This window comes from Diadema antillarum, unplaced genomic scaffold, assembly GCF_040938485.1.
Source record: "Diadema antillarum isolate AM-2024a unplaced genomic scaffold, OU_Dant_1.0 scf00000082, whole genome shotgun sequence".
NCBI classification, from domain to species: domain Eukaryota; kingdom Metazoa; phylum Echinodermata; class Echinoidea; order Diadematoida; family Diadematidae; genus Diadema; species Diadema antillarum.
The window spans coordinates 1,949,512-1,964,375 of NW_027270971.1; the positions used below are offsets into that span (position 1 = coordinate 1,949,512).

General features: G+C 36.9%; 1 protein-coding gene across 1 annotated transcript in view; it reads right to left on the bottom strand.

The window, feature by feature from the left end:
* Positions 1–14,864, bottom strand: part of LOC139717793 (protein white-like) — a 45,807-nt gene that overhangs the window by 17,536 nt on the left and 13,407 nt on the right. The window contains exons 2-5 of the mRNA XM_071629293.1: positions 4,605–4,653; positions 3,530–3,725; positions 1,644–1,715; positions 796–888 (exon numbers count right to left, since the gene is read on the bottom strand). Coding sequence (XP_071485394.1) covers positions 796–888; positions 1,644–1,715; positions 3,530–3,725; positions 4,605–4,653 — 410 coding nt within the window. The remainder of the gene's footprint in view (positions 1–795; positions 889–1,643; positions 1,716–3,529; positions 3,726–4,604; positions 4,654–14,864) is intronic.

Sequence of the window (14,864 nt, forward strand, 5' to 3'; positions counted from 1 at the left end):
GGTCAAATAACGTCTAGTCAAATCACACTTTGTAATTGCTTTTGCTTGTGTGTCTGGGTCTATACTTCAGAAAAGTCAGGAATACTTTTGATGACAACTATAAGTGTAGAATTATGTTTCAAATGTGTTTGATTACACAATTTTCCATTTATCTAAACCCACTATAAGCTACGGCCCTAAAGTGTGATACGTTTGTTTCATTCGTGATGTCATCATGTATGACCCTTGCGGTAATAAGGAGCCCCAGCTAACAAAGGCAAGACATGTTTAGAGCAATACAATTCTTCATCCTTTCTTACCATAAACTCAATGATGGAACATTTTCTAGAGAGCTGTGGAGATCATAACTGAAAGGTTCTTAAGTGTTACTAATTAACTGTCTTGATTATACTTTGTGCAATAATCAGGTATCTGTGCATGATATTAGGCATTGTGATATCTATCTTCAGCAGACATTATCGTTAAGCAGATCACAAAAGACGAGATCACTTATAGGGGGCGGCTATAAGAAGGTGTAGAAACAAAGTATTGAGTATTAAAATGATCACAAATCCGTTATGAATAACGATACAAAATAGAAAAAGTTATGAAATAAATAACACTATTCCAGAATTTCTAGCCCTATACATATCAGAATGAGTCAATATAGAATGGTGTCAGGGGACCTTTTAACAAGATCGGAGTTTAGTCAATGGACTCGTAGTAATCGCCAGGAGAAAAAAAAAAGATACTAGTAGATGACAGCGTTCACATTCTCCTGCAGCGATAGACAATCGATATGTATCGATGACATACCTTACATGCTACGGAGACGCGTTTTCGCTCACTCCCTGAGATTCGTGCGGGTCCTACATCGATGAGGGAGTCAGCGCAATCCAGTAAGGAAAACTGAAGATAAACGGAATTTATCTATATTTGCACTCGACACTGCACTGCAACAACAATATTCCGATTCCAAAGTTAGTCATGAATAACTCTAACATCCATAAAAATAAGAAAATGTTGAATCGCTAACACCGGTGTTAATACACTACGTTACTCAGGAGACAATGCATTAGCATAAACAGGAATACTATAACAACATATATTTGAAAATCTTTTAAAATACAAATCCCTATTTTGATATTGAAACTCACAAGGCTTTACATGAGAAGTGAGATCTCCACAAATTATTACAGACATGCAGTTTAATACATACATGTATTTGGAAATGCTATTGTTCATATTGAGCACTTCTTTTGAACAGCTTTATGATGGGATTGACATATATATGTTGGCATAAAGTTTCTTCTTTTATATCAGAAATCATTATCACAATCACTTGCTAGTTAGAGGGAGAATAGGGTATGACGTAACATATTTACATAATCAGAGTTTAAAGAATTGTCACTAGAGCATATTAAACAGATCACTGGCCTGAATTCAGAAAGTTAGTTCAAATCAAATTCCGAGGTTCAATTCACGGAGTAAAAGAGTGAGATTCGCGTGCAGAACACATTCACAAATTCACAATCGATTGAGGTCTGTTGGCGAACGCTCAGTACTGTGATGGTTGTGTCCCGCTCATTTAGGCAGTCGGAATGTACTATATGCTACAAAAATTATTTAAACTGTTTTTGTCTGAATTTCAATGTTAATTTTACCTGGGTTAGAAGTTCGTCGACCTTATTGATTATGTCTTGAGGTGACAGACGTTTATACATTGTCATCGTAGCCTTTGAAATAAATAAAGATACAGTGTGCGAGACAATTAATCATAATCATATAGTGATCGCGTTATTCAATTTACGTTAGAGAACGCACGATGCATAATTACCATGATATAAACAAAGGCTTGCGGATTCGTAATAATATGGATTTTTGCTGGAAATAAGAAAATTACAAGAAACATTAAGTGAATGAAAGGTGATTGTTGAATATTATTTTAGTGTTTATAGTATTTGCAACTATAGAAATATCACTGTGATTATTACTCCAGCCAAAAACTGAGGGAGTTAGCTCGATCCACAATATATTCATATGATTCCATTCCAACAATGCTGTTACCATGGCAATGCATTGTCTGACATCGACGAAAGATTTACTTAAGCAGTCATATGTAAAAGATTTCAAGTCAAATGCTCAAAAACTGAGGATATTTACGCGTTCAACAATATTTTTTGTACCGTTTTACTGAACGAATGTTGTTACCATGGCAATGCATGATTCGGCATTGACGAAAAATGTTTTACAGGTTTACATTCTATAGTGGTCACGTGCACCAAATTTTAAGACAAATACTCAAAAATTGTGGGAGTTACCTCAATCCACAACATTTTTGTGTGATTATCATTCAAAAAAAGGTACCATGGCAACACATGGTTCGACATTGATAAAAGATAAAGATTGCATATGTATGCAGTGATCACATTTGCGAGATTACAAATGCTCAAAAACTGATAGAGTTATTGGGGCTTAAAGGGTGGAGTTAATCCATCGTATATTTTTGTAGGAATTTCATTTAAAAAGAGTTACCATCATGGCAACACATTAGTTGACACTGACGATTTTCTTTTTTCTTTTACACATCTAGCTTCTATAGCGGTCAGATGTGTAAAATCTTACGTCAAATGCTCAAATACGGAGAGAGTTACTTCAATCCACATATTTTTGTATGATTTAAGAATTGCTGTTGCCATGGCATCACATATCTTGACACTTATAAAAAAGCGTCTTCCCCACTAAAATATTACGGCGATCCTATGTCTTATATTCCAACTCCAGTTTCAACAACTGAGAGTAATTCGATTAACAAAAACTTGTATAATTTGTATAAAAAACTGCTGCCGCCATGGCAACACATTCCTTGACACTCAAAAGACAAGGTGTCTACTACACTTAACATTGATCACAATCATGTACGGAATTTCAACTGAACTGCTTTAAAACTCAGAGTAGTAGTTCGATCCACGACATTTTAGTATCATTTTCATGAAAATTGGCCGTTACCTTAGCAACGCATTACTCAATACTGACGTAAAGATGTCTCGCACATCTACTTATGATGGCGGTCACACATGCCAAAGTTCAGGTCAATTGCACAAAAAAAAAAAAAAAAAATGACGGAGTATTTTGATCCACAAGACTCGCAACTGACTCGCAACTGACAGACCGACAGATCGACCGCCCGACCGCCCGACCGCCCGACCACCCGACTGACAGACTGACCGCCTAACCGCCGTCCAGCCGACATCGGAGTGATTTCTATTCATCCCGTTATCATACCGGGAGTATAAAAAGGATTGTGAAATAAGTGTTATTAGCTTTTATGGTTGAATGTCAATAGCCGAAAATTGTTGCAAAATTTAGAAGCAACTTCGATCTTTACTTCTGTTGGCAAATCATAACAGCAACAACTTAACAGGAAAGAAACCAGTTTTATTGCTCGTTCCAGACTAACAGGATTAGGCATAAAGTTCTTTCTGTCGCAATCACCTCGACAGAACTATCAATACCTTAAAAGACAAGACTCTCCACTTGTCATACTCACAGAAAACATCAGATATTCACTGACTGTCAACGTTGGTGGCAGTATATCATTCTGTTGAACGTAGCCAATCAACTCCTCGGCTGTCGAGCCCAGTTCGGTAACAGGGTGTCCGTTTAACAACACCGTCCCTTTCACTTCCAGCCCGGAGGTTCCTCGGTTGGTCAACACATTCAACAAGGTGGTCTTTCCTGCCCCGCTAGTCGATTACGGGAGAAATGGTAATCACTACCGTAAATTAGAACATGCACTCATTTAACATTTAACGGCCACCCCCCCCCCCCCCCCCCACACACACACACAAATCTGTTGTACTGGTACCTATTGTACAACGTCGGTCAGTTTTCTGACATATTCGAAGTCCATCTTATCAGATTACAAAAGAGACTTTTCCACAAAACTTTCCCGAAGCTTACATGAAACTTAAAGGAATGGTATAGTTTTGGTTGACGCCTGGCTTCAGGTCTTTAACTTTTTATTTGGTGAGAAAATGAGACACCTTTTGTGAAATATGAAAGAGCATGTAATTTCAAGAGGAATTCAATGTTTATTTGATGAAAATTGATTTTTAAATGGCTGTCATATCCAAAACAAGCAATATTTATAAAAGGTGGACCCGCCTTTTATTAGGATCTCTTTGTTTTACTTCTCAGCCATTTCAAAACAGATTTTTATCAAATAAACTTTGAATTCCTCTTAGTATGGTATAATGCTCTGTCACATTTCATAAGTGGTGTCTCAGTTTCTTGCAAAAAGTTAGAAGCTCAATCCTCATCCCCACAAATACTTTACCATCCCTTTAATTGCCAGACAGAGCATAATGTATTCTTGTGGAAATGAATGGAGTTTTTTGTACAAATGAATGAAATAGTTATTTACATTATGTGTAGGCCCTACTGTTAATTAGTCCTTACAAATACCCAATGAATTTGACTTCGCTAGTGAATATTTTGGTTTATTACCATCACATTAATAATTGCGTGAACTTTGTAGTAAGTAGAGGGCAATTGTAAATTCCATAGAAAATAATAAGTACACATCACCTTTATATTGTTATCTTAAATATCTTCCAATTTACCTTGCACCCATTAATGCCATTAGCTGCCCCGGACCTGATACTCCAGACACTGAAAACAGAACAAAAAGAGAATCCTTTCATTTTGTAACTTCTGATTTAACAAACCTAAAAACAAGAAGATAACAACCACCACCAAACAAACAAAAGCCCGATAATGTTAGACAGATAGATAGATACATACATACATACATACATACATACATACATACATACATACATACATACATACTATAGTAGATAGATAGATAGATAGATAGATAGATAGATAGATAGATAGATAGATACATGTAAATCTTGGTTTATTTCATCAAAAGGAAATACACAGCAGCCCAGAGGCTGAATTGCGTGTTCTTGATGTGAATATATAAACGAAACAAAACAATGCGATACTATAATCATTCACATTAAACAGTCTATCCAAAAAATTGAGCCTTATTGTTTATTCATATACTACAAATACAATTACAAATACAACGTTTTAAAAAGATGAGCAAAGAGCTGTCGATATCAAGTTTGTAATACTTCATATCATCAATGCAATTGTAATATATCTTTCGGAATGAAGTGACTGCAAAGTGGGGGACAATATTCGCTGTTGCAAAGGGTTAGTTGAGAAAATACATTTCGAAGGATAAGAGGTCATCGATGACAAAAATTTGTATGTTCTAAACATCTTAGCATCTTTTCTTGAGGGGGAGGGATGTCTTAAAAGACGTAGTTTCCAGTCTTCTCCTCTGGAAAGGCACCGTTGCAACTGTGAGATATAACCAAGGGTGTTTGCTTGATTTGTCTTCTCTTTTTTTCCTTGTTTGGTTCGTTTCTTTTGTTTGTTTGTTTGTTTGTTTGTTTCTCTCTTTCTTTTTTTTTAAATTTGTTGTTTTTCTTTACAGTTCGATATTCCGAATGTTCGTTAATCGGAAAATGAAATAAGGTCCGTCATTCCGAAAGTTCCTCAATCCGAGAATGGGGAAAAGGTGTCGGCTACTCCGAAGGTTCGCTTGTACACACCTACTTTTCATTTTCGGAATAACGAACTTTATTATGTTTACAGATTAAAGGGATCGTACAGTTTTGGCTGAGACGTAATTTCAGGTTTATAACATTTCTTGGTGAGATAATGAGAAACCTCATGAAATATGAAAGAGCATGTAATTTTATGAGGAATTCAACGTTTATTTGATGAAAGTTGGTTTTGAAATGGCTGAGATATCCCAAAAAGAGCGATTCTAATAAAGTGTGGGACCCACACTTCATTACGATCGCTTTGTTTTACTTTGTTTTTGGATGTTTCAGTCATGCCAAACCCAATTTTCGTAAATTAAACTTTAAATTCCTCTTAAGATGGTATGCCCTATACTATATCATAAGCGTTTTCTTGGTATCTCGCAAAAAGTTAAAAGCCCAATTCTCATCTCCAACAATACTGTACCATCCCTTTAACGACCCCTCGGAATAACGACGAATTCATTTGTTTTCGAATAGCAAACCTTCGGAATAACGCCACACATGTTTGGTGTAACGAACCCTACTTCATTTTATGATTAACGAATATCTAGGTATATCTAGGGAATTTGTGTTTTAGGAATATCGAACCTTTGGAATAACAAATCTTATTTCATTTTCGGATTTAACGAAACTCCGGAACAACGAATATCATCCGTTTTTATTTTGATTTGTGCTGCTAAATCATTTTTTCCAACATACATTACGAGATAATAATTGGGGTTGTTTGTATACTAATGATGCACAGGATAGAGTGTGTTAGTGAAGGTGCGGCGCGCTCGAGAGTATTGACAATGGTGCGACATGCACGAGGCGCAGCCGAGTGCATGTTTGCAACCGTTGTCAATACTCGAGAGTGAGCCGCACCTTCACTAACGCCACGAAATAATCCTGTGCATCATTAGTTTTATAAAATGGGTCGAAAACTAACAGCATTATTCACGTACCTTTGTGGGTCAATACCAGTCAGCTACATGTAGCACTCGCTCAAAAGTCAAGATGTCCGAAGATGTTCGTCCCATACCCAAACATTTACGCACGTCGCACTCGGAAATCCCGCACACTGATAAGTACTGTACGTACGCATAAGAGTATACGTACGCCACGTACTGTTATGCACAAGAAAGGCCGCCGGCTGTTGTGGCAGCCCGCGGCCCGAACTAGAAGTTGTTTACAGGATTGACAGCGCGTATAGTAGCGCGTGACGCACTTGTAACAACTGATTGAGTGCGCACTGCTAGTGTAAAACATTGTGACGTACGTCAGGCCAGGGAGGTGGAAGAGAGACTCTTCTTAGTTCTTACCTGAAGAAAATAATGCACGCACACGTGACTCATTTCAGCGCTTCCAATTGGCTACATTCTTGAACCCATTTTATAATTCAAATCATACCATGTTTATATAAGAGAAATGACAGGAAATTTTACATGACTCTCAGAGAAAGCTGTCTTCATCAATCTAATCAAGCCAATCCATATCTGCCTCATGACACACACACACACACACACACACACACACACACATACACGCACACACACACACACACACACACACAAAACTTGTGCTGCTGAATCACCTTCCTTTTTTTAACATACTTTTTTTTGTAGAGCACACTCAATATACAAAAATTACATCAAATTCAGCATAACTCGTATAAGAGAAAAAAAAAAACTGTCTTGATCAACTTGATCATATTATAATAATTGATTAATAAATTCGGTGCTTGTATCACAAAATGCACAATTCCTTTGAAAATTCGAACTAAGCCGCCCCACTATTAATCAATATCCGCTTCATTAAATAAACTGCCTTACACTCCCTTGAGAATACAGCATTTCCCCAAACCTGCAGTGAACTGAAAAGGAAAAAATGCTCGAGTAATCGAACAAAGTTCCTCATTTTTTTAAACCTATCAACCTAGCCCCCCCCCCCGTGGGGTAGGAAACAAAATAACCATAACACACATACACACACACACACACACATACACACACACACAAACGCACACACTCACACACTTATGTTCCTGCACAATTCTAGAGTAAATGCACCTTTCAGATTATCCACTATCACTAGTGAAAATGCAAATAGTACAGGCAGCTTGCAGTCTTTTTAATGACTTACTTTAGATACATAACCAGTAAAAAAGAAAGAAATATCTGAAAGGTATGCTTCGTCCAGCTGCCCAAGATTGCAATTACTAGTGTTTCTACACTGAAAAAACAAACAAACAAACAGTTTTATCCAAGAAATTTTCCAGCTCTGAAAGTCGGTCTCATTTATGTAAGGCTCAAGTGTCTTTCACTATCTTCTTTAGTTTGTTTTAAGTCCATGTTATTTACTCTATAGTTTAGAGAAAGAAAATAGTTACATAGATTCAATTATAGCTTCAACATCATTAGAGTTTCAGAAGACGTCATCATAAGATATTAATGGATTTTTATGATTGGAATAATTGAAGGCAGATATATTACTGTTGCGTTGTGCATATGGAAGTTTCGCTGTCTTGCCAGATGTCTTTAATTGTTCGACCTAGGCCTACTTTCCGATTTTGTACGAAAGTTATAGATTTCAGCGGGTAGTGTAGGCATGACGAGAATGATCCTCAACAGTGACAGGCGTGATCCTCAGCAGATTGTTATTCTACCTTAACTGGATCGTTGAAATACTCGTATATCCATTCCCCACTTACAACTTGTTACAGAATAATACAAATGGTAAGCTCCTTGTCACGCGATCGATATAACTTGTTGGTGCCGATGTCATAGTACATTGGTTCCAGGATCCGGGGGATCCAATATACTAGCCGAATTCAGCCGAAGGGTTCCGCCGTTACGAATATACCGCACAATGAGCAGCCTGCAGAAACCGCCGATCCTATCCGGGTTTTGCTGGCTTATGCTAAATAGTCACAGTCGGGGCGCGGGCGTGGCGCGGCGCTGCTCGCTGGGGCGAAATTAGCCCCCAAAATGTTGTTTTATAGTGTCTTCAACGGGACACATCTAAAACGAGTCCGCATCACAGGATGAAAACCGATCGAAATATGCAAAGATAACTAAAAGGGAGGATAACACCGTAAAGAGGATCGTAAAGAGGATAGAAGGGGAGGAAAGATGGAAGATGAGATGAAAGAAGACAAGGTATTACATAACAAGGGGAGGGAAAGTAGGATATGACAAGATAGAATGAGAAATGATGACAGAAAGAGAGACATAGATAAAAGGATAAAGATTGACTATAGCACAACTTTGTGTAGACGTTCTATCTCAATTAACTCTACAAGACTGAAAACAAATTAAAATCTTCTCAATTAGATGGAGGAGTATCTATTTGGTATAGTTGTAATAATTCTTTTAAAAAGGGTAACATTGATGACTTTCCCACAATTCTCTGAACAAAATCTTCACTCCGCCAACTAGCCCCATCGAACTGAAATCAGAATCAAAGTCAGATACAATGTAAGAATGACAAAGAAATGATGGACGGGTAAAATATAACAGGGGAGGAAAGAAAAAGAAAGAGCCTCATGCATCCACGCAGATTGGACGCTAATCGAACGAAAATAGATACAAAGAAAGGCTTTTTCTTTACAGTGATTTATTGATAGACATTAAAACTCTTGTTCAATATCAAATAATAGCAAAGAATTACATAGGCAACTAATTATAGCACACGGGTAAGAGCCTAGACATTACAGCAATTCAGTGTTGGTGATTTCCCAATACGTGTGGTATACAAAATACATTGCACTCTGGTGCTTCGTGAACTCGAGAACATTCATAAAATGTTAACTGCTGCTAAATTTAGTATCAAAAGAAATATCGGAGTTGCCATGCACAAAACCTATAAAGGAGGGATAAACGAAAACACTCTATTGATTACAAGCATAAAAATTAGAACTTTTTAATGTGTTTTATTGATTTCAACCATTGGCATACAAACTTTATTTTTTGTATTTATTGATAGGCATTAAAACTCTTGTTTTAATGTTTTAATCATTTCTTTTAATCATTTCTAATTATTGTATATTAGTAACACAAACAAAAAAATAATAATAAATTGAAGAAGAACTCAGGTGTAAAATTAGAAAAAAAATGAGAATGTTGGAAAATGAAGATTACGAATATGTACAGTATGTCCACAAAAAAAAATACAATCAGATTTTCGCATTGATAACTATGAATATGATCAAACTGTCTAAATGCTACTTCGGGGTCTTAAAATATAACATCTTAGCTGTATTTTGCAGAAAATCCCATTCAATTTGGTTAGGGTTACAGAGAAATTAGGATTTTTTGTAAAGCATGTCATGAGTCTGATTCTTCCAAGTTTGCTCTTGGAACTGCATAATGTGTGAACACAATGGACGGAACTTGGAGGGAAGAGATTCCTGACATGCTCTACAAGATTCCTCATTTCTCTTTAACCACTGAAGCAAATCGAATGGGATTTTCTGTAAGATGTGCGAAATACCCTGAAACTGTAGTTGGATTGATTCATTATTTTTAAAGTTGTCGTTGCGGAGGGTACCATTGTAATTTTTTGAGACATATGGTAGTGTAGGCTTGAAGAGAATGATCTTCAACAGTGACAGGTGTGATCCTCTGCAGTTTGTTATTTTTATCTTAACTGGGTCGCTCGGCCGAAGGTAAAAACTCGTATATGTATATCCATTTTCCTACTTTAAAAACTTGTTACAGAACGATTAATGGTCAACTCCTTGTCACACGATCTATATAAACTTATTGGTCCTGGCAGCACTAGAGAAATTGATCTCCCTCCTGTAAAACCACTGGCTACTTCGTAAGGGCGTCAGTCAAAAATGATACAATCACTACAAAAACTCCTTTGTGTTTAAATGAAAAAAAAAGGGGGAAGAGAGAACATGATAGGTTTGACCAACTATAAGAGAAAGTCGTTTAACCTTGAACATCTCATAATAAATTGGCTTTGCAAAATATCCACCACTTGACATGAAGTGTGCTTTGAAAACTTTACCAGGATAAGTAGGCCTACAAAGTACTTGACAAGTACTGACCAGTCAATGGGCCATGACCTACATTTTCTCTCTCTACCTCTCTCCCCCCTCCCTCTCTTTATATATCTCTGAATATATGTTTTTTTTCTTTCTCCCCCCCCCCCCCTCTCTCTTTCTTTGTTTTAATCTTTTGATTTTGGTAAATCCAATATTCCCAAAGTTCTATTATCCCTACATCATCCGAGTTTTATAAGCTATACTGCCTCGAGACGGTGTCAATCATTCAATCCCTGTTTTGCCAGTGACGTTTTTTACATATTCCTTACTCTTCATTTTCTATCAATTTTCTGATTGTCCATTCCTTGATTAAAAAAAAAAAAAAAAAAACTAAAAACAGCAAAAAAAAGAGCTTATTCGTCAGGGTAACCGTTTTATTGTGAAACAGTGCCCTTTAACCCTCCGCTTGCCACATTATAATACCTGCCCATAGGTTTGTGTGTGATAGTAATATAATTGTGCACATTCGACTCACTGACACAGAAAAGGGTTATTAAAGGGCCATATTTAGATAGCATTGTTGATACCCCAGTAGTTTATAGCAGTCTAAATGGTGACGCCCTATGGGAAATCGCGTGTTGTAGGTGAATCGGGGTGTTCATTTTTCCATAGGCCCCTGTGTTAAAGTTGGACTTAGAAATTTCTCCATAGACGCTGTAGTTAAGAAATTGGCCGAAAATTTTTTGGTGACGGTCCTATGTTTATAACGTGTGATGTGATGTTTGATATTTTTGTCTAAGTCCGAGATATGTTGGGAACTTAGAATTTTTTTCTGGGTGATGTGTTGAGTGAATGGGTGAAAAATGTCTTGGTGGACGGTTGTATATGTTATAAACGTGTCATGTGGTTTTGCGTGTGAAGATTGTACATGAATGTGTTAGTACCGGTTTTGGTGTTGCGTTTGTGTGCGTGTGTGCGTGGCGTAACGGTCCTATGTTTATAAACGTGTGATGTGATGTTGACATTTTTGTCTAAGTCCCGACATATGTTGGAACTTAGAATTTTTTTGGGTGATGTGTTGAGTGAATGGGTGAAAAATGTCTTGGTGACGGTTTGTATATGTTATAACGTGTGTGTGGGTTTGGATTCGGTTGGTGAGGACCGTGTGAAGATTGTACATGAATGCGTTAGTATTGGTCTGGCGTTGCGTTGTGTGCGTTGTGTGCGTGTGTGCGTGGAGTAATGTGTGGTTGATGTGTGATTGATGTGGGCATGTTTTTTCTTTGTGTGTGTAGAGCGACGTGGTCGTGGATACAAGGGGTTCTTTTATATTTCTTTGTTTTACTCTTTATTTTCTTCTTCGGAGAATGTGTTGCGCTAGTGTGCGCGTGATCGTTAGATATAAGGGGCTTTTTCATATTTCTTTGTCTTCTTCATTTTTTTCTTCATTTTTTTTTCTTAATGGTGGACATGCGTGGAATATACATCAAACATCGATGTACGTAAAGACGTTCGTTGGTATTTCTTTATTTTTTTCTGAATGGATGAGGAGAATGATATATATTTATATATATATACAAAAAATGATTTTGAATGACGTTCTTTTATGCATTTCTTTATTTTCCTCTTTATTTTTTATCTTCTATATGTTACGTGTGGTATAATATGTTAGGTTAGAAAGCATTGTAAACGCAATGAGAATATATTATCGATAATAAATCTATCGAATTATTTAGTTTTAATGATTCTATGCTTGTAATGACTAGATAGGACTATATACAGTACATATACAGCTTAGCTACAAGGCAGCGAAAAGTCGACTTTTTTTTAATCGCTTTCCTCTGTATCGGTTATACAAGCGAGCTATGTCTATACAACAAATAGCAACCGAGTTATATGGATTTTCGTTATTTATCGTCTTTTTTATTGGTAACACAAGTGATATACGAGGAACATGGCAGAGACGTATGTACTTCGTTTAAGAATTAGTATTACATTGTACTAACAAATTATCCGAGATATACCAATAACATATATATGTAGGTCTATATTACAAAGGTACTTAAAATCAACCCAAGATATACCAATAACATAATAGGTCTATATACTTTACTTTAACCCGTTCCTTCCGCAATTTCCCGAGAACTGTCGATGCCCCCAATTCCTTTACGCATAAGAACGAGAATGGACAATATTGTTCATCCGCCAATGCGAATGCACTCACTCATAGTTGAGAAGTTGCTTGGTTGTTCTCTGTCGTTTTTATATACCTGTACATTGTATCCGAACACAGCTTCGATACACCCAGCAGCGAGAGCTGCTCTTGCGTTCGTGTCTGTACTCGCGCGTAACCATGATAGTCATGAACGTATGGTCGGCCGATTCTGCCCGGGCTCGTCCACTTACCATGCGTCGAGGCTGCGTGATATTCAATTTTATATTTCGTTTACTAGTAACGCTTTCTGCCACGACTGTATTGATAAAGCTGTATTGTAGACCTATGGCAGCGCTTACACATTGAATATATTTATTGATATTTCGTATCGGATCATATACAAACAATGTCATAAAGAAGGAATATGGGTGTGATGAATGCAAATAGCGTGAAATAGTAATATCATATTGTATTAAACATTTTCTGTGAATATTTGCAAATAGCGTGAAATAGTAAGATCATGGGCAAAATATGAACGTGAAAACAAAAGCTGTCAATCGTAATTACAAAGAGGTAACGCGGCAAAACTAAACCTACATGCCGATGACGTATGCAAACTCGCCGATTTCTCACGATTAATCGATTCTATGACGCCGCAACCCATAGGGCAGTGTATCCAAATATTGCAGACTGATTGTGTACAAAACGATATTATGTTTTGTAATCCTTAGGAATTATTATATTTGACCGTGTGATTTTTTTCTCACTATTTTATGTTTATTTTTATCTTCGTGCAGGAGGAGGCATGATCGATGAATCCATTAAAGTATCTCTATTTTGGAAGAAAGTACGAATTTTATAGATTAGGGTTGAAATGGTTGAAAGTCTGGGTGTGAATGAAATCGGGATGTATCACGATTGCCTAACTGCAGAGGGGTCTGCCGCTGTTAACAAGCACCAATGATTTGAAACATTACATAAGGCAATTTTAACGAAATCTAAAGAAAATGCACTGGATATATTTTGAGATCAAACGTTGAAATCAGAACATTGTTGAACCACCTATGCTAGACGTACCTTACCAGTGGAATCAGTTGAATCAGGCTATCCATTGCACTTCGAATGTTAACTTTTTTGAAAAGTTGCACTCATGACTCATTTGTTCGTAACCGCTTTCGAGCATACAAAATGCAGATTATAGTTGTTGTTTTTTGTCATCATTATTGTTTCATTTATTTTTATGTACATGCGTGTGTAATTATTTTTGTATTCCATAATTTACTTTTCCTACTGCGCCTTGAGTACATAATTATTTTGTCATGTGGAATTGGCGCATCAACGAGTGCCCGGTATACTGATTATTATTAGAATATAAGAGCATATTTTCTATGTAAAACAAAATAACAGTATGTTGATGTGAAAACTGCAATGATATGGTATAACATATAGAAAGAACGTACATCTTCTCGTGCGCTTGTACAAAGGAAGAGTGTGAGGTCAAGCAGCTTCGTATATGTACATTGTATTACATAACTTCTTTGCTTCCGACCGACGGCAGATTCGATATCATTGTGCTGGTGGGCTATACACTAAAACTGAATTGAAATTGATGTGAAAACTGCAATGATATGGTATAACATATAGAAACAACGTACATCTCGTGCGCTTGTATTGAGGAAGAGTGTGAGGTCAAGCAGCTTCGTGCGTATTACATAACTTCTTTGCTTTCGACCGACGGCAGATTCGCTGTCATTGTGCTGGTGGGCTATAACACCGTGACAAGTCGATGTCGTGATTTTATGCATATCGTTTACTGATTGTTTTTATGAGTTTGGTCTCCTGATTTGGTGAATTGTAATGGAAAGATACCTGTGATACGTCTCTGTTAGTTCTGTCAAGAAAAACACCATCATTTCATTTCATTTATTTCCACATTAAAAAGACGATCATTGCATTTCAAGTCATAGTATAAATAAATTCATTGTGCGGGACCAATTAAGGTATTTCAGGCTGGTTGGGAATAGGCCCCAAAGTAAATACAAGACTTTTTTGTTGACTTGGGTAGTTCAGTTCGGTAGAGGGAAGGATGAATTTTTTTGGTTCTTGTATTATTAGAATGAATGCTGCT